The sequence below is a fragment of the Larus michahellis genome, chromosome 1 (assembly GCF_964199755.1).
Source record: "Larus michahellis chromosome 1, bLarMic1.1, whole genome shotgun sequence".
In the NCBI taxonomy this organism is placed as follows: Eukaryota; Metazoa; Chordata; class Aves; order Charadriiformes; family Laridae; genus Larus; species Larus michahellis.
In genome coordinates, this window is record NC_133896.1 from 6901383 (window position 1) to 6921506 (window position 20124).

A 20124-nucleotide genomic window follows, 5' to 3' on the forward strand; every position below is an offset into this window, starting at 1 on the left:
TTTAAAATGATTTGTTTTCTGTATAAGTGTACAACTCTTACTAAACCATCGTATGTCATTTGTTTCACAGAGCAGGTTATTTTTTTTTTGTTACTAAGTTCTTTTCCCCTGCAAAAGTGTGGGGTTGTTTCGAGCTTAGCTGTACATCTGGAGATCAGATAGGGTAACAATTTACAGGGCGTGAAAAAATTTCAAAAATTTGATGTCCCTTTTGCAGGAAGAAAAACTTTCTGAATTTTCCCAACAAAGTAGGCAATTTTGCCTCTGCCTTCTCCTTTTGAATTGTGCGGTTTTTTGGTTTTTTTTTTTAATGCCAGGGTGCAATAAATAATGTGCTTTAAACCGGAGCTCTCCAGACTGCTTTTCCTTTTTAAAGAGCATAGGCAACTAATCGGCAGCAACCAGCCGCATAGCTGGAGTGTTTTCCATTCTAGGCAATATCGTACTAATTTGATGCACACATGGATGCCTCACACAATCTGCAAATTCATCGCTGGCATCTTGCATTAGTCATCTGACAGATTGCCAAGTGTTTCATATTCCTTTCATGTGACTTTATTACAAAACACACACACACACACACACACGCACTGCCTTATTTCTGCCAGTAGCCAGTTTAGCGAGAACTCGCTGCAGTTCTGTTTACAACAGCCATGGAGAGAAATCTGCACTTATTTGCAACTATCTTCTGCTTTAACATGCAAAAGTCCCGGTTTGCCTTGTGCCGCTCTCTCCTTATATAATGACATTAAGCAGCAGCCTGCAGAGAAAACCAGACTCAATGAAAACTGTAATCGCATTGTTTTTTGTTCATAATACTTATGCTATTAATTAAATACTGATTTTTTTTTTTCCTGCCTTGTGCCAATTGACATCATCTTCTGCATCTAGTGCACATGAAAACTGCGTAGTCTCCTAACTTGCCTTTTCTTTTTCATCTCCCTTTCCACTTTCTAGTAACGGCACAGCTAACAAGATGAATGGAGCTTTGGATCATTCAGACCAACCAGACCCAGATGCCATTAAGATGTTTGTTGGACAGATTCCCCGTTCATGGTCGGAAAAGGAGTTAAAAGAACTTTTTGAGCCTTATGGAGCTGTCTACCAGATTAATGTTCTCCGAGACAGAAGTCAGAACCCTCCCCAAAGTAAAGGTACAGTGGTTGTGCTTTCTTTGCTTTCAGTTTGTTGGGTTTTTTTCCAATGATCTTGCTTGCCTTCGGGATTTCCAAAGAGGTTTGCGTCTGGGCTGTCTGTTTTGAAGCATACTGTGTTGAGCTATGCAGCAGTCCTAAGAGGAGAGGACTCCCGAATACCTATCGATTACTGTCTTCCTCCTCTTCTTAAATTGCAGTTTAAATGTCTGTTATCTGGAAGCGTGCATTCCGACTGTGCAAAAAATAACAAAAGATTGCTGTCCTTGTTTAAATTATTATTGCCAAGAGACGTGGAAACCTCAGCGGTCACTTTCCCAGGATTAGATCACGAAAAATAAAATTTTCTACTTCCTTTCGTTTCCTCTTTTTGCACCCCAGGTGGGAATAATTTTCAGGATACAGAAGGGGAGAAAGGATAGCGGTGGGCTCTTGCAACGTCATTGCTCCAGAGGCAGTAAAAGTTAAAAAATAGAGTCGCCCTGACCTTTTTCCAAAATCTGATTTCTTTTCTGTGGTCATGTTAAAGGATTGATTTTTGGCACAGGGATTTTTCAAAAAGAAAGAGTTATTTTTCCTTCCTGCGTTTTTTTTTTCATACATATGTTAAGTATTTGTCCTTAACTATATTGCTTTCTTTAAGTGTATATCTGTGCGCATTTAGGCATGTGAGAATTCTGTGTATTATAGCTATGTAAGTATACCATAGACTGAAAGTGCATATTTTGTTTCACAGAATGCATTTTTCTCCATAAATAGCTGCATACTTTCATTTACACTTTCAGTTCTTCAGGTTTGGAATACGAAAGTGTTGCTAGCATTACAAATAATTAGCGCAGCTCCAAGGCGTAACTGGATTTGCATGTGTGCTTGGCTGGAAGGTTACTAGATATTTATTCATTCTTACTGCCCTCCTGCCACTGCTTCTAAAAAACCTTTAAAGCGCGCGTGTGCTAGGGAGAATATCAGAGAATGATTTCGTGGGCTAGCAGTGAACTAACAGCGCAAAACGGCCCTCGCTTGAAATTTCCAGTTCGGTGAGAGGCGATTGTTGCGGCGTGAGGCGGGCAGCGCAACTTTGCACAACTTGTGCGAAGCGCTGCCGAGGCTCGGCGTTCCCTCCTCGCCCTGGTAGAGGGGCAGAAGGTCCCTCTCAGTGGCCTCCTCTTTGCTGCCCCGGTGCGAGCAGGCTCGTGCTGGCAGTGCTAGCGGTTCATTTTTGCGTGGCTTGCGTACATCGCTTCTAGTTAAAGAACTTGGTGCCGATGCCGGGGAGGGGGTGAATCTCGCCGTACCCTGCTGCCCGTACTTGTTTGCTCTTTCCCTTCAGAAGCAGAAGGTGGTTCTGGTCAGAGCGTTTCCGTGTAGTTCTCTTCCCAGCTCCCGCCATTCCCCAGGAGTGATGGATTGCAGCACGTAGCCCCCCGCTACGTTAGCACAGAGCCCTCACCAAGTGTCCTTTTCTTGTAACGCTGGAGAGAAGACAGCATTAAGAGGTCGAGCAACTGGATTTACTGCAGTCCAGGCCGCTATGGATGAGCAAACTCCTACTTAGTTTAAACCACTAAAATGCTGAACTTTGAGACTCATCCATTTAGAAAGAGCTGATTCCCGCGCCACAGAAATGCCTTCCCACTAAGCAGTAAATGAAGTGAGAATGATATTGTGGTTAGACAGAAGAAAGCCATTGATTCCCGTTTCTGTAGTGTTTTCCATTGTACTGTACCTGTCTGTCAGGCAGCTGGAAGGCATAAGGATTAAGCACAGGTCATGCAAATCGTTGTAGACTAATTATGAAGGCTTGTAGTTCCCATAGTCAATACTCTTTTTGAAAGGTGGTTGGTGGGTTGGTTTGGTTTTTTTTTTTGCTTGGGCTCTTTTCAGCCATGCAGAGATGATGCTTTCATGTCACTTCAGGCATTATATGTTTTAATGAGTAAATGAAATTAATCCTCAAGAAAGACAGAATAACCTTCAGACTTCTGTTTCCCGGACACAGCAGCAAGCTCCTCCGGTGGTCAGCTTTTCCTTTGGAAGCTTTGGAGGAGTGTATCTCCATGCTGGCTCTATCCTTCCTCCTGGCTGAGTCTGCCAGCAAGGTTGCTAGATACAGAAACCGCTTGAGTTCCTTGTGGCTATCTATCTCCTGACTAGCATTGATCTTTCTTTTCTTAATCCAGTAAAGGATTCTGTGTGAGAGATTGCTAAGAATGTTAGAAACAAACAAACAAAAAAATTGCCCTGAAAAATGTCTGAGAGTCTTGTCGTCACGATGCATGAGCAATACTTGGCCTGTGCCGTTTAATTGGCATTTAATAACGAAGCTGAGTTTTGACTTTTTGTCCAGAGGTGTGGTCGAACTGCGCGCTCTCCTTCTGTGTAAACACCCGCACGAAGCAGTCATTTTTATTTTATTTGGGCTGGATGGATTGGGGTAATGGCAGGCATTTTCCTGCCCGCTGCCTCTCCGCATCACCTCCGGTTTTGCATCAAGGGGACCTTGTGGTCGGTTGGTTGACGCTGGAAAAAGTCCATTTTTCTTCGTTGCGTGGTCGTGGCTGTGTGTCGTGCAGAGCATTCACAGGCTGGTAGCACCCAGAATTTTTCTCTGCATATTCTGCAAGCCATGAATTGCAACGACAAAAATGCAAGTTAGTGTTACTACACCATGTGGGGGCGGGGGGGGGGGGGGTGGCGGTTTGGTTTTGTTCTTTGAAGAAAGGCATTTTGATATTTGAAAGATCTCTCTCTTACCAGACAAGGGCTGTGTATCTCTGTTAGCTTGGCCAAAGGGGCTTCTCCAATTTGGGCACAATTTTTCTCTGATGAACTGTTTATGAAGCTGCAGTCTGAGTCTCTCCCGATTCTGTCAAAAATAACCATAGGCTGCTTCTCTCTCTCCTGCTGTTATTAAGACTGTCTTTCATACCCTCCAACGACAGACGGCCTAGTTCATGTCTTTCCTCCTTTTTTTGTGCTGCTTGTTGGCTCTGCAAAACTGGAGCTGGAGGAAGACAGGTAGAAAGCCAAGTTTTACTCAGTTTGGAAAACTAGAGGAAAGCCATCTTACTTCTGCAGATACACTGCTGCTAATGCAAATGTTGAAGCTTGGCTTTATTAATTGGGAACCGCAGGAATGGCTGCATTTCTATGGGTGATGGTTGGAATATCCTCTGTCCTCGTGCCTTCCAGAGTTTGCAGTTTTCCGTGTTTTTCTGGATGTGTGAAAGAGCTCAGCGAAGTAATTTAACTCTGTGTTTATCCCCTGTTGTTTTGTAAGGCTTTTTCCTCTTTCTGCAACAAGAGAAATCCGGGGGATTAGGTAAACTAAATAATAAAAAAAAAAAACACCAAACCAACCGACCAAACAAAAAAGGCAGGAAATCCTGTAACGCTGAAATAAATGGCACTTTCAGCTTCTGGGGGCTAAGGGGATTCAAAGTCTAGGCAGATCAGCCCTCTCTGTTCCCAATCTGGCTTGCTCCCTTTATATAATTTATTCTGGGTGGATAGATGAGGTTTTTTTCAGAGTAGTTGTTAAAGAGAGCTTCTGTAATACCTCAAATACAACGAGCTCTGTGCGAAGGCGGTATCCACCGCCACGGAGATCTCTCTTCTTCCCCACTGTTCTCCTAAGCCGGAAAGATTTCCTTGGCTGCTCTTGTTTTGGAGCCCGAGCGCTGAAGCAAGCAGATGGCACGGGGCTACTTTTGCCTTTGGAAATGCAGCGGAAGAGCCTTGGGCCAGATCCACACCATCCTTTTGGTACCTTCCCCCTGTTTTTGGTAGCTGTTAATTCTCGTCGGGATCAAGGTGCCCCAAACCAGGTTTGTGAGCCTGAGCCTGTTTGTTCTGTTGTAGGAACGGCCTGGCGGAAAGCAGGGGAGAGGCACCCGTGTAACAGCCAACTCTGGGGTTCCTTGTAGCCTTTTCCAGACCCTTTATCAGATTAGAGGGAGGCTGCTGAGTGAACAAGGATGTGCTGTAGTTAAAGGCCAGTGTTTATTATTATCCTATTTAACATGGTAATTTAAGTCTACCGGGAAGCAAGCAGAGGAATCTGATAATGAGACATTCATCGGCTGCGTACAGGAGAGACCGGATGGGCAAGGCGTGTAGGAGGCAGAAGTTACGTGGCTTGTTCGGGTGCCATTGCGGCTACAGTTCAGCCCTTCAGAAATACCCGTGTGCAGGCAGGAGGAACAGTTCCTCCACCCTGTCGGGTCCCTGCTCACCGTGTCTGTTATGATTTGAGGAACCCACAACAATTTACTGTCATTCAGACAATTATTCCATCCCCCGATGACCCCTCCCCGCCTGGGAAGAGGAATACTGAAAAACAAGGAAACCCGAGGGTTGTAATATAAACAGATTTAATGGGATCAGACTAAATAATTAACATTAATAATACTAAAGAACCAGTATTGATCCTGATATCAATATAAAATATACAAGGATTAGACTCAGCCCATTCTATCGTAGGAAGCTGTGCACTCCCAGCAGCAACAGCAGATGCAGGACACTGCGAGCGCTGCGGCTTCGGGAGGAAGGGAAGGGCTCAGGGGTCCAGCACTGGGGCAAGAAGGTCTCAGGATAGCAGCTATCAAGGGAGAGAAAGAACTCATCAGCAAACTTTCTAACGTATATTGCATGTGACGCTCATGGTATGAAATAATCCTGTTGGCCAGCCTGAGTCAAGCGCCCGGGTCTCGCTCCTCCTCATCCCCGCACCTGGTGAGCTCTGAAACACTGAGACCTTGAAACCATAGCTGGCCATAAAGTAAATATTTTCACAAATGAAGACGCTAGATTCTTCTAAAAGTACCGTTTTCCCAAGCATTAGAAGGGCCCTTACTGCAGAGCAACATTACTGAAAGCTAAATTAGTCCTGTGTCGCTCAAACCGGGAGAGTGCCCCATTTTCTGTGGGAGGAGAAAAGGGAACTCGGGCAGCCCTGCGCGGAACAGAGCTGTGGCACTCCACTTGTCACACAAACCCGTCCTGACTGTCCTAATCAGCCGCCAAGCCGTTAACCAACTGTTGCCTGCCTGCCCTTGCGTCACCGCTCAGCCGACGGCACACTCCTGCTCCTCGAAGCGCTTTCAACGCGTTGTGGTTTGCAAAACCGGTTTAGATGCTCTTTAAAAGTTCCCTTCAGCCAGCGCTCCAGGAGTCAGGGTTTCTCTGCACGTTTTGACTTGAGATTTCTCTACACATTTTGACTTTGAATACTTTGCGTTTTGGATGCTCTCACAGGTCCAACGGAACATTGTTTAGCTTTTGTGAAAAGAGGTTGTAGCGAGGTGGGGATCGGTCTCTTCCCCCAAGCAACAGGTGATCGGACAAGATGAAACGGCCTCAAGTTGCACCAGCGGGGGTTTAGACTGAAAGGGTTATCAAGCATTGGAGCAGAATGTGCAGGGAAGCAGTGGAGTCACCATCCCTGGGGGTATTTAAAAGACAGGTAGACATAGTGCTTAGAGATATGGTTTAGTGATGGGTTTTGTCAGAGTTAGGTTGATGGTTGGACTCGATGATCTGAAAGGTCCCTTCCAACCTAGGCGATTCTGCGATCCTATGAGTTGCAGCAGGAGCACATACGCTGTTGAAACTGCAGGACTTGGGACCGCAGCCATTATGCATGTGTGATTTAAACTAAACTTTAGTGATCGTGGCTGAGAGATCTTCTGTTACAATCACAGACTTGAAATTTTTCATGCACTGAATGAAAAAGTGCCTTGCGTGTTGGTTTTATTAGCAGGTGCTTTGTGCACTATATGAAGTTTCACACAACAAAGACTGGCAAAAGCCAGATGTTGGCATTACACACAAGTACAACGAGGAGGGAGAACAAATGATAAGGGTGACTTTTTAACTTTCAGTTTTTGACTTTAGGATGTTTAAATTTAAGCCTTAAAGAACCTTAAGTCTATAATTTTACATGGGTTATAAGTAGCGTTACAAAATATGTTACAGATGTGAGCTGACTTTTATAAAAGGTAATTCTTATTCAACAAATCTGCTGGAGTTTTTCAAGAGGTTTCTCTGAAAGTGGACAGGTGTGAAATTGTGTATATAATCAAGCTGGATTTCCCAGGGGCTTTGCACACAGTGTCGCACAGGAGACTAATACATACGGTTGCAGGTGAAGCAGAGAAGGGCCCATTTTCAAATGGAGAAAGGAGCCGGTTAGATGATCGAGGGCAGATTAGAGTGGGGAAAGGTTACGGGCCAGGGGAGGAGAGGGGATGATGACTGGAGAGCAACAGGGACTGTTATTGGAGATCAATACTTTTTCGCTCTCTATGTAAATGGCTTTGACAGAATGAACCACCAACTTGTTATCCAACTTTCTGGATCACGCAGAAGGGACTGGATGCGGGGTGAAGCCACCTGATAACCTGGAGAAAACAATCCAATACAAAGAGATTCAGCTGGGTAAAACGAGCCATGAGCAAGAAGAGTAAATTTGAGTTTTGAGTGAACACGTATGTTGGAAGAGTATATTTTTCAAAGATTCGAGAGCGGGAGAGGATTTGAAGAGTGCTCATATCATAAAAGGACTGACATGGTGTTTTGTATCCATGTGGTCAAAAAGGCACAGAAAATGCAAAGCTGTATAAATGGAAACATTGAATATAGCTTTCATGGAAATGCTGTAGCACTTAAAGAAGGATTTTTTTTGATCATGTTTAAACTACAGTTACCAATATTTAGTACCATTCTATAGAAAAGGGCAGAGGTCCAGAGAAGAGCAGCATGATTTTGTATGAAGTCAGGAAGGGTTAAGCCATGGTAAAAGGTCTAAGAAGGTTAACTTGTAAAGGGCTTCAAGCATTGACTTACAAGAAAGCTAAAAGGGGAAAAGCTGAGGAAGAATACAGGACTCTACCTTGGTTTGGAAAGAAGAAGTTATAAGGGGATACGATTGAAGTTTCTGCAGAATGTTGAAGCGCATAGTGAAGGCAGCAATAGATAAGCTCTTTCAATTAATATTAAACCCAGGGACTGCACAGCATAGACTTAAGATTGAGAAACAGCGGGCCAATTGAAAATAAAAAAAAATGCAACTTTTAAAGTCAAACTTTCTTCCTCCACTACTCTCCAGAGCAGAGAACGGTATTCCAGAAGGAGCAGTAAGAAAAGTTCCAAAATAAACTTTTTTCTTGCTTGCTTCCATTTACTATTTTGAAATAATGTGTCCCAGTGCGGTTTCACCCCGTAAGCAGGACGAGGTGCCAAGGCTGGGGTGGACGCAGCTGACAGTGGCTTATCTATGTCCAGCATGAAGAGGGTCTGAGATTTCTGATGACCCCTGATATTTTTGCATTGGTTTGAAGAGAGGGAGCAGATGAGGATAATGTCCCATTGCGCCCTTGACTGCAAACCTGTTGCCCACATAAATCAGTCTCACTGTATATTCCCATCGTTGACCGCGGCAAGAAAGTCAGTCCCTTTAATACCAAAAAGTATCACAGCAATCCCAACCCGGTCTGACAGTGCAGAAGTAGGGGTAGATATCGGTGAAGATACTGTCACGGGAGTGGGGGTTTGTGGTTGCAAACAGGAGGAGTAGAGGATGTTGGGGGGATTGGGTAGAGGGTGTTTTTCCATTGTGGTGTTTGAAGAGGGGAGATAGCACGTAAAACTTCCCTCAGCTTTGTTTCTGAAGTTCCTGTATACAGCACGTCAATGACTGGAGCTGTAGCAGAATCAAGCTTTTTGGTTTTAGGCATCTTTTTGCTCCACGTTTTTACAGCATTTATGACAGTGGGGGCTTGGGCCAGAAGTGAAGACTCTGGGTGTTGCTGTAAGAAATTAATAAAAATAACACATCTCTAAGTGATTAAAGTAGATTGCTTTGGGGCTCGTTGGTTACAGTTTTGTGGCAGCTTAACTATGATCTACAGCTGTATATGAATTTTCAAAATCAAGCTAAGTCTGTAGAAGCACGTTACTAATTACATCTATGCTGAAAAAGGGCATAAACTTTAACTACGTGAATCGGTTTAGTTAAATTGATAGAAAACCCATATGCAGACCAGCCGTTAGAAGAGTAGGAGTTCATATTCCAGTTGTGGTTTTCTTAATCGATCTCTAATGTTCATGTCTGATAAGCACGTCGGGAAAAGGCGAGTTAGGTAAAGGGATGTTTGAGCTTCAATTCAGGCATGAAATAAATCCAAGCGCTTTCCAGGTCTGTTCAACAACTCCAGGAATACGCATGAAAATGTGGGTTCAGTTTTCCGGACAGTTCAGGAAAAACAGGAAAACAAAAAAAGGAAAGGATATGTCTGTCTTGTCTTTTTTGTTCTAATTATACTTAAAAACAGTTGAAGGCCAATAATTGAGAATTAGGGGGCTTCAACAACAATGGCTTTTTTTGTCAAGACAGTGCTGGAAAAGGCTATTTTGCATAATAGTTAAAAAAGGCAGGCAATTTTTTGCTATAATGACTAAATGACTTCTTCAGCACACCATCCAGCATTTATCTATAGAATACTTTAGAACAAAATTAGGGATTTACCAAAAAATCCCTAATGTTCTTAAAATATAAATGGGTAATCTGTTTTTCGTAATGCCATCATTACATCGGAAGAAACAGATAAACAGGCAGTTAAAACAGCCTGAACTTTCAATAAAATTGAAAAAAAAAACCCCACCAGCTAATCAAATTGCATTGTTGAATCTGAATAATATGCCAAACCTCAGTCTTTCAAATATATAATCTCAAAGGCAAAAAAATTGTAATGCATGGAAAAATCTAAGTCAAGTCATGCACGCACTTGCACTTAGGAATTAATCAATGCATATAATACTCAGACATAAAATCACGTGCATGTTTAAGTATTTTCAAGATTGGTGCCTACATTTAAAATATATACCTCTGTAATAGTGCCAGATACTGTCAGTTTGAGATTTATGGTGTCCAATTTCTTCAGTTGCATATTAAAGCTCGCATCAATGAGTTTCGATCTTTTTATGACATTGTTGTGGCACTGAAATCCCTTCCTCTTCCAATTTTCTGTTAAATGAATAAACATACAATATTTATCTGCTTGCCACATAAAAAAATGATGTGTGTTTTTGTTAAATAACAATGGCTCCAAAAAAAAAAAAAAAACCAACAACAACAAAACCGCAACCCTTCTCTTATAATATAGTGTTTCTAATTCTGTTCAGTTCTAATGTTTGACTCGTTTGCTGGTAACATAGGAGGAGGTTTTGCAAAGGATTTGAGAACTGGTCTGAAACCTTCATGCACTTTGGCATGGAGCTCAAAGGAAGAAAACGTTTGACAACTGAGCAATGTCAGCAATGAAGCGTAATTGGGGAGCAGCCTCATGAGCGTGGATTTCAGCTGCACTGCAGCTTCCAACTCTCCCATTTCCAACGGCTAGAACGGCGTTTTATCGCTTTCATCTTCTGCTCCTCTCGCCCCACCGAAGTCACGCACGTGCCCACATATGCACTAATAAATAAAAGTCTAAAATTAAACCCCACGATGTAAGTTTTGCTCATTCAAAGACAGAAGAAGAGACTCCAAGGCAGTAAGAATTTCTCTGTCGCTGATGAGATGATGTGAGAGAGACGTAAATATTACAATGATGGGTCACAATAAAAAGCAGTGAAAGACCGTGTAAAATGTTTTAGCATAAATATGTCATCAATTTTACTAGTTCTTAACATGAAATTTAAACCCCAGAAAAGCCTTGAAAGAATGTCTGTTATCCTTTATCATTTTGAAATACGTTACAAAACGGATATATGTGTAGCGTTTGCAGCGTAAATTAATTAGTAGTTTATTACTTCCATCTTCCCCGCGCCCGTCCTTGTCACCCTGAGTTTTCTGCTGGAGCCGGGTAGCAAAAGGACAGTATTGGGCAGGCTTTGGGTCTGGTAGGACCCACAACCTACTCGGTGTCAGACTTCTGTGACAGGGCGTGCTGTGCAAGTTGTAGCATTAGGGTTTTTTGGACATCGGTTCCATAGTGCACTGTAACCATCAGCGTATTTCAAAAGAATAGCAAGTAGCTCCCTAAGGATGAAGTCTGGTAGTGGCTTCTAAGCCTGGTTTGAGCTTAACTCAAGCCAGCGAGCTACGGGTGGAAGGCTGCGTACGCCATATAAACCTCCTGGTCCATCTATCTCAGGGAAGAAGGCATTTTCAGGAATCTGTGTCTTTCTAATTGCTTGTAAAAACACTCTGAGACAAGCCGGTGAATAAATTAAATTTGAATGTTTCCAGTGGATCTTTTCAGGTTTTCACTGAACCTAATTACTGTCTAATCTATGCCTGGGAGTATGCAGTTTTAAGTGGGACGTTAGACTTCCACTCTGCAGATGAAACTCTGTGGTGCATAAATTCATTATTATTTGCAGAGGAGAAAACTTCAGTGTCATCTACCTTGTGGCTTTAATTTAAAATAACCACTACATCCGAGTCATGCGTTCTTTTAGAAAAAGAAGGCGAGCTGTAAAGAGGCAGAAGATCTTTTCTAATAAACCGTGTCTCTTATTTGCCTAAGTAAATTGTGAAAATTTATGTTTCAAACAATAATTAAGCCGTCCTTGTGGCTCAAGATGTCACGCTTCCGATTGCAATTTTAGGGAGCTGTACCGCAGTGGGGAGTAGATTAGTGTAACGTACTGCATGGAAACTTCTTAGCTGCAAGGATGAGCGTGGCGCCGCGAGGAGCGGCGCTGCTGCTTCGGCCCTACGTCTCCAAGTGTTTTGCAAAGGGAGACAAATATCACCACTCGATTTTTACCAGCTGGAAGAAGGGAGATACAGAGCCCCGGGGGGAACTTTTCCCAAAATTTTCGAGTAGCTTTGAGCAGGCGGAGGATAGCGTTCTGGCTGTGCCGCTGTTGCGTCGCCTAAATCAAATCTGCTTCCTTCATTCTCGGGGCTCGAATCCCTGGGCTGGCTGACACAACGACTTTGTTATGTTAACACTGCCCAGGTGAGATCTGCGTTGCTTTATTCACGTATTAATTGGATCTGATGAGGATTGCGGTTAGGAAAGAAGTGTGGAGCAGACCCATAGGCACCGGCTCCCACTCTTCCCGTGCCCTCCCTAATTAAAACAATGAGTATTAAACAACAGGCTTCCTTTATTATTTGCAGATCATGGGATATAAAAATCATTGTAGATTTAAAATGGACTATATTAACCTGAGCAATTCCGCCAGGACTTGAGTTTCTATAGTGAAAAGTGTTGTGTTGTCTCTGGCTCAATTAGATTTTTCTCAGTGTCAATTTTAATTCACTTCACCGGAGCGTGGGGGAACTCTCTGTGGAAGGGAAAACGTTACTTCTGAATGAGAGCCTCCTGTAGCCCACATTTTATTTAAGAGTTTTAAAATGCTTTGCGGTCCCACGTTCTCCCTTGAACGTCTGCTATTGTGTGCCGTAAGAGCTGAACTGAATCGCTTGATGTTTCTTAATGCGACAGGCATCTGGGCTTGAGCAGGAGGATGGAAATGGGAAGAGCGAGATCCTTGGTTCCCTCTTTTTATTTAATACTGGGGAAAAAAAAATATTAATAAAGCCTTGGTGAGCTTTGATGGCCAGATAGACGTAATTATGTCAAACGTTTCTCACCCTTACAAACATCCACCTGGCCACACGTCTAGAGAAGTCAAAACCAAGCAGCAGGGTTTCCTTTCGCAATGCCGAGTCCAGGGCAGGGGTTGAGTGGCCTGAGAAGTTGTTTTTTGCCCTTTAGACTCAGCATTCCTCACCTCCCATGGCCATCGGCACTTAGGCCTGGATTGCTCGGTTACGCTCTGCTTGGTGCACGCTGCTGGAGTAGCCCAAAATGTACTGTTTCTTCCTTTTTTAAAGGGAAGAATGGAGTAGATCTTTAATTTGAGGATGCTTCTCATTGTGGAAGGAGAAGAAAAAGAGCCTACATTAGAGTTGTGGGGGAAGGTTTACCATAGGCAAAGGCCTGAAGTGTCCACTGTGGGGACATTTATGAGTGGGCCTTATGAAATTTAATGATTTAAATTTATGATTTTAATTATTTTAATGAATTTAATTTAAGATTTTAATTTCAATGAAATAACTCTCAAGACATTCGATTTATGGATATTTGTGCACACTGACGTTTTACTTGGGTGTTGGGGTTTTTTTTTGGTTTGTTTTGATCTTTTTTGACCGACACCTCCCAGTTTCCAGCTTTGCAAATGTTTTATGCTGCTTTCCAGTATATCACAGGGCTCCCTACAGGAAAACACCTGGAAGTGTCACCAAAACCAGTCAATTGGGTCAATAGATGTGAACCTCTTTTCTGGTTCAGACAGAAGGTGATACCACAGCGTGATGCTGGAGTCCCCCATAGCTGTTGATAATGCCAGCTTGTATATGAAAGATAAATACAAAACTGACTCAGAAGAGAGACAGTTCTACATTTTTTCAGAAGAACTGAGCAAAACGCTCTACCAAAATTCTGGTTTCCGAGTGTGTCATCTCCCAGCCTTTCCATTTCCAACACTGTTAGCTTTCCTTTCCTGTCCTGAGTTGTTTGCACGTGCTTTGTTTCTTGCTAGTTCTAGCTTGGGTATATATTGAGTTAAAAGGTGCTGAAGGTAGGGAATTATTATTATTATTATCATCATTATTTAGATGCTGCAGTCTAAGTAGTTCAAAAAAACCTCACAACTAAAGATCAGCGCAGCTTGTAGGTTTACACATGCACAGTACAAGTAACCTTCAGACATTTCCTCATGACAAGATAAGTGCAGCAATTATATTTAAATGAGTGCCGGAGAAAATTTCACTGTAAACTACATTAGCTGGAGAGTGTATGCTGTAAGAGGATTTAATTGAATTAATGTTACTTACTATCAAATGCTCCATCTAGTGTATTACCCGGTCTCCTTATTGCTAAGAATAATATTTGGCTCATAAAGACCCCTGTTCGACTAAGCACACAGTGCAGATGACTTCAGCAAGTGATTAAGGTTAAAGCATGTTCTTCACTGCTTTGCTGAATAGGAATAAGCTCGGAGCTACGGCCAGGTATCCTGCGCGTACATAACGCGTCACCACCGAGCCCTTTAAGAGGGCCATTTCTGGAGATTCCTCTTACAAATGGTTTTCCCAGTGTCTAATGAAGGTGTGATTTTGGCAGAAGGGTCCTTCCCGGTTTGAGCGGGGCTGTCGTGGAGAACGGCTGCACCAGCGATGGAGACGAGGAGCCCGAGCACAAGCCTGGGTGTACAACAGGGGGGTGTCGGGGTGGTCCGCGCCGGGGCTTCGGAGCCCTCCGCTAATGAGAGCGGTAACCCAGCGCGATGGCAGAGGGGGATTTCATTGAATAATCCTGGTGGTATTTTTAATGCCGTTATTAATGCAGGATTCTCGCTCTCGCATTATACGGAGATGCCACAATGAGATCCAGGAAGGTATTTTGTGTGACTTCCTACATAAAAGCAGAAATGCAAATAAGCTGTGTTAACATATTCACATTATATAAATGGAAAACTCAGACGCATGGAAACACAGTGACATAGCCAGAGACACGCTTCAAGCCAGCGATAAAGATATCCACAGTTTTCCTACTCTGCTCTTATGTTTTAACCATTAAGGAGAAAATGTGATATATCGGATGTTTTTGCAGAATGTCAAAAATACCATTGAAGTATGCAGTCTCCTTTATGTTTCATATTATTTTATTTTCCTTTCATGTGCATTCTTTAAAAAGCGAATACATGAAATCTAGCAAAAAATTCTTTTATTCTCCATTCATTCAGCAACAAGAAAAAAAGAAAGGTTTTGAACCACTCTTTTATGGAAATTGAGAAACAGTGGAATAGTTTCTACAGCAACTTTCTTTATTGTTGGCCGAAATGGTAAAAGTTTTTATTCACCTACGCATCTTACATTTTAATGATCCACGTGTCACTCCTGAACGTCACCCACCCGTGTTTATGCATGCGGTTGACATTCTGGTACAATCAGTAAGGCACATGCCATTCAAAGGAGTTACAATCTCCTCTTTGTTTTTGTGGGTTTTTTTGGTTTTGGGGGGAAAAAGAAGGAGTAATTGCCCGTGTCAACTGATGTTCATTACACGGAATTGTTTAGCTCTCTTAAAAAATCGTTGATCTGCTTTTCCCCCGTGAAAATATTCAAGGTCTCGGTTCACAAAAGGGAAACCAGCATGTAAAGCAGCAGACCAGCAATCTGTGCTGCAAGGAGTGAGAGTGCGACGTTCTGTGCAGCAAATGTCAGAAGTGCTTGCTATTTAAAAAAAAAAATACGACAAATATTTAGTAAGGATGAGAAACATTCTTACTGTTGCAGGCAGATGTGATTTTGGGGAACAATCTGTTTAAAAGTATGGATTTTTTCCATACATTTGTACGTAGCATTTAGGATTGAACATTCATTAGGTAGCATCTGGCGCGAAGTATTCCTCTTTCTCCCCAAGTTTCATGGCTTTGTTTTGAATTTAAGGGAGATATTGCAAAAGGTAATTTGATGTCTCATTTTAACTTTTGAATGAGTCCCGTGAAATAGGAGGAAGGGGGGGGGTGGGGGGGAAGAAGCATTTGGGTTTTTTTTTGATAGGGAATGTACAGAATTTAGATTTCACGTAGAGTGCCCATGGTACATTGTGTGCATGCAGCAAGTCAGAAGCGCGGCTGCCTCCGCCGTGGATCAGGGTCCGTGCACCGCAGATAACAAAGGGACCCGAAATCTGGGGCTCCAGTCTCGTCCGCATGCTCTTATTATCGGTTGCTGTTTGGGTTGCAGATGCACGTAACAGATTGTAGAGTATGCTGTACAGACAGATTGGTAAAATGATCTTTGTCCTGACACGCGGACGGCGTAGATGGCCGAGAAGGACTGAAAGCGTGCCTGCACTGAGAGCTGCACAGCCCAGATGCCGGAGTTTTGGACCCATGTCCTCAACAAAAAGGGCTTTGTGCATCGTTCTTGAAGCAAAGATCTGTTCTTGCTGATCTGACTGTAGAGGGCTGAAATTTTAAATAAGATTTAAAAGAAAATAGCACAAAGATCATTAGAGAGCGAGTAGGAGAAGGGAATGTGCCTCCTTCTCCCTCTTTTTTTCTTGTTTTTTTTTTTTTCTTCTCATCTAGCAGCATTTCTCCTACGCTTGCCAAATCCAGCGTGTCAAAGGAGCAGACTTTCAAACTTTGGGTAGTTGCTCACAGTATTGGAACAACGCCCTGAAAAAAAAAAAAAAATAAAAAAAAAATAAATAAAAGGCTGGGGGCTGCAGGGCTGAGGCTTTGATGCCCTGACTCTGGGATGCGCTGCTCATGGAAACTCTGACGCTCGGGAGGTGACAACGAGAGCAAGCCTGCAAACTTGGCTTGCTCCCAGTGGGCTACTCAAAGGGGAAAAATTCCAATACTTAATGTCTTTTTCATCGTCCAGGGCATGTAAAGAGATCATCCACTTATGCCCTGTGTGGTTAAGAAAACCAAGAATTGCTCATCTTATTTACTGAAGTAGCTAATGTGCCTTTCAAAGTCAGCTTGTGGGGAAAGGAGGGGTGAACTTTAATTTCTATGAAAATATTTTTATGGGAATAGGTTGCTCAGTGAGTATAGATCGTCTACAGCTGCTACAATAAGCCTGTTTATATGTTTTATTAGATCAGTAAACGATTTACATGAAAATTGGCGTGTCTGGATTGTGCAAACAGCTCTTTCGGAGGAGCTCTGCTTCGGGATGAGAAACAATTTTGCCATTTCGAAACACTTCTATTTCTCTTTCACGTGAAAGTGCTCTCTCACTAAGATTATTAAAGAAAACATTTTTCAACTCTGAAGTATTGCTGATATTTTGGCAGCGGCTGTGGCCAGTAGTCCAAGTGATGGGAACTGCTGAGCACTCGGAATTTAAACAACTTGTGTTGGCTTTATGGTAAAATAAATTTTATGCCTGGACAGGACATAAAACTTTGATCCAAGTGGTTTTCTGGGTTTGAGGTATGATGGTGGCTGAACATGCCAGGAGCCAGGGCTCAGTGTCCATGGCTGAGCCGCTACGGCCTTGGTCAAGAGAGGTGGGTCTCTAGATCGGGCGAGAGATCTCCTGCTCCAGGATGCAAAGGTCTCAGGTTTGGAAATCTAACTTAACTGAAAAAAGACCTGCTAGTTCGTCCAGCTTGTTGTCTGCCAAATCCAGGCTTCTTCTGTTTAGCGCATTCCTAAATGTTTTGTCCAATTTTATTTGGAAGTGGACCACGGGGTGCTGTTTCCAACTCCCCTCCCCCTCCAAGATTAAATGTTTTATTGTTGTACTGTAAACACACACAGTCCTAACATTTTTTTGGTATTTTGGTCCCCCCACTTCATTTATTTTCTGTTGTATAATCCCTGTTCTGTGCTAATACTGATGAATGGGAGGGATGCATTTTCTGTCATGTAAAATAGTACTGGGGATAAACTCCGCCTAAGATTTTGGCTGACCCCCTCATCAGGCTTAGCTCAAAAATTAATTTGTCATTACCCAGGTGCTCTGCACTAAGCTTTATTGGCATAGAGGAGTGCCACATACTGTGTGTCCTTTGGAAGGAAAAAAAGTGGTCATGTAATCACTGAGACAGTAAACAGTCATTTCCAATCTAGTAATATTTTATATGAACTGGCACTGTATGTTGTATATCATCCATCTTGCTAATCCTTGTTCCACATTGCCTCCCACTTGAGGCCAAGAACATTACAGCCGTGCCAGAGAGTGGGTGGAAAAATAGCCTTATTATTAACCTAAGTTGAAAACATAATGGCTTTTTGAATGTCTTCATTCACAGATGCAGTCATACTAAAATATTAATACCCTTAAGTAAAGAGAAACAGAACTTTCATTTAAAATCTATTGTCCATGTATGATGCAAAAGTGAAAGCCTTAAAAATGTGTTGTGAATACCCTGTACCTTTTGCTTTATCTTTTATCTTGTAAATTCCAGTATTCCAAAATATTCTTCAGAGTAGGTTTTGAGCAACATTGGTGCCTTCTCTAGCATCGTCTTGTGGTAACTGCGGGTTTCTCCAGTCTTCTGTTTCTTTTTAAACACAGGTAGTAATTAAATGAATATTGAAACACAGATAATGATTTTCTAGTACCGTGATCAAGCAGAGTTGCATCGCCAATGTCAGCGTTTGTTTAAATCTCAACCCCAGCAGGGTCAGGAGTATTCAAGATGCGTGTGTTTTCTGGGAGCGACCATCATGAAGGGTAGAGGAGAAAACTGCAAGCCTCACCTGATTGATCTTCATAGCACCCCCGAATCCTTGATTTACAAGCAGAAATGAGGGACCTAACAGTGAAAACTGAGTAAATGTGCAGCACAGCATCACTGAAAAGCCACAGAAAAAGGAGATGATGCTGTTCTTTAGCTGTGGTTGTTGTCTGCCTTTCCCAGGTCTGTAGCTCACGTCTGCATCTTATCTTCCCAGATAAAATACGACTCTTCCTCAAACGTCTCTGAGAGGTGCAAGAGTTGCTCTTGAGTATTCAGCGAAAAAAAGAAATAAATCTTGATTGTACTAATTTATGACTAGCATGAAAAAATGTGTCCCCTTTTAAAAAGGAAAAAAAAGAAAAAAAAAGGATTCAAACCTACATTGTATCAGGCCATGTGTTGTAAATCAGCCTAATTGTTCTAGAATTCAGAAGTGTTTCATCATTTTAAATTGGGCTTGTCTGATATTTAGTTCCACATTTTTGATAACTCTGCAGGACTAATCTGAAGCCTGCTGTTGCACATAAAAAGCTTTTCTTATCCTATCTTTTAAGACTGATGGAATGAGGGGAAGTTGACAAGTAATCGCTTAGTTATCTCTGTGTCAAAGCTTATGATATGCATTATAGTGAAAACGTGCAATATGCAGTTCCAGAAATAATTTTGCTATACATTAAGGTTTATCTTTCTTGCATACAAAATGTAAGGGTGAGTAACGCTGCAGTCTGATAGAGGATTGCAAAGTGCTTGGAAATATCTTCAGGTTTGCCCTAATAAGGCTTAGCAGGAGCCAAAATATTGTCCAAGATACGGGTCCCAATCTTACCATAACTTCCCTCCAAGTGCATCCGTATTCCCCTATTCCCCATCTCAAGTGGAAAAAGAAATTTCACATTGTTAGGACATCATTTTGCAGTTTCTCTGTTGACCCACTGCACTTTGTGGATAAATACAAGTCATCTACGAGTAGGTGGGTTTTTTCGTGAAAAGACCAAGCAATCCTTGTTCCCAGTAAGAACTGGTGGCTGCAAAGCTCATTTGACGCTCTAACCTCTAACCCACCGTTCCTCAGTTCTCCTTCAGACAAAGTTTGCATAGTTTTCCCTTGAACTAGGTATTTTAGGCGATAATAACATGTTGAATAAAAGACGAGGGCACACTGTAACATTATCTAAAGGATACTGCTACCAAAATATTATGATTGTTCAGGTTGGTCTTCATGTGAAATGAACACTGATTAAAAGAACCTTTTGTCAGAGGAGGAGCAGAGCCTGAAGATGAAATACCGTACAAGGACCCCGTGGATTTATTTATTTATTTCATTTTGTTGGGTTTTTTTAGCTTTCAGATAAGACCGGGGACTTTGTTTTAAAGCTCTATGAATTTTTCGGTAGCGAAGTGCCGTTAAGCTGCACATCCGTGATATTTTGTTGGACGCGTTCCTGTGGCTGCCATGGTGACCCGCGGAGAACGCTGTACAGAATCATGCTTCTCCCGACGTGATTAGATACATTCAGGATCCGCATGCTATTGATGCCAAGGAATACTGAATAGTTTCATCTACTTTGCAGACAAGCTTCAGTGTAAGCCCTCCTGCCACTGCCTGCTCAAGGCCACCTTTGACAGCCGCAGGAGCCAACGTGTAGCTGTTTAGGCACTCGTTTTGTTCCTTTTCTCTATTTTTCCTTCTCCCTCTGATTAAGTTGCCAATCATCCAGCTTCTTTCTCTTCTTGTCTTG

General features: G+C 42.4%; 1 protein-coding gene across 37 annotated transcripts in view; it reads left to right on the forward strand.

Moving 5' to 3' along the window:
* CELF2 (CUGBP Elav-like family member 2) overlaps positions 1–20124 on the forward strand; it is a 559698-nt gene that overhangs the window by 428526 nt on the left and 111048 nt on the right. For 34 of the 37 annotated variants that reach the window (XM_074573263.1, XM_074573258.1, XM_074573267.1 and 31 more), the window contains one exon: positions 958–1154. In XM_074573263.1, the coding sequence (XP_074429364.1) occupies positions 977–1154 (178 nt within the window). In that variant the 5' untranslated portion in view covers positions 958–976. Of the gene's footprint in view, positions 1–606; positions 791–957; positions 1155–20124 lie in introns of those variants that run through there. The other 3 variants (XM_074573265.1, XM_074573256.1, XM_074573259.1) reach the window with 3 other exon arrangements.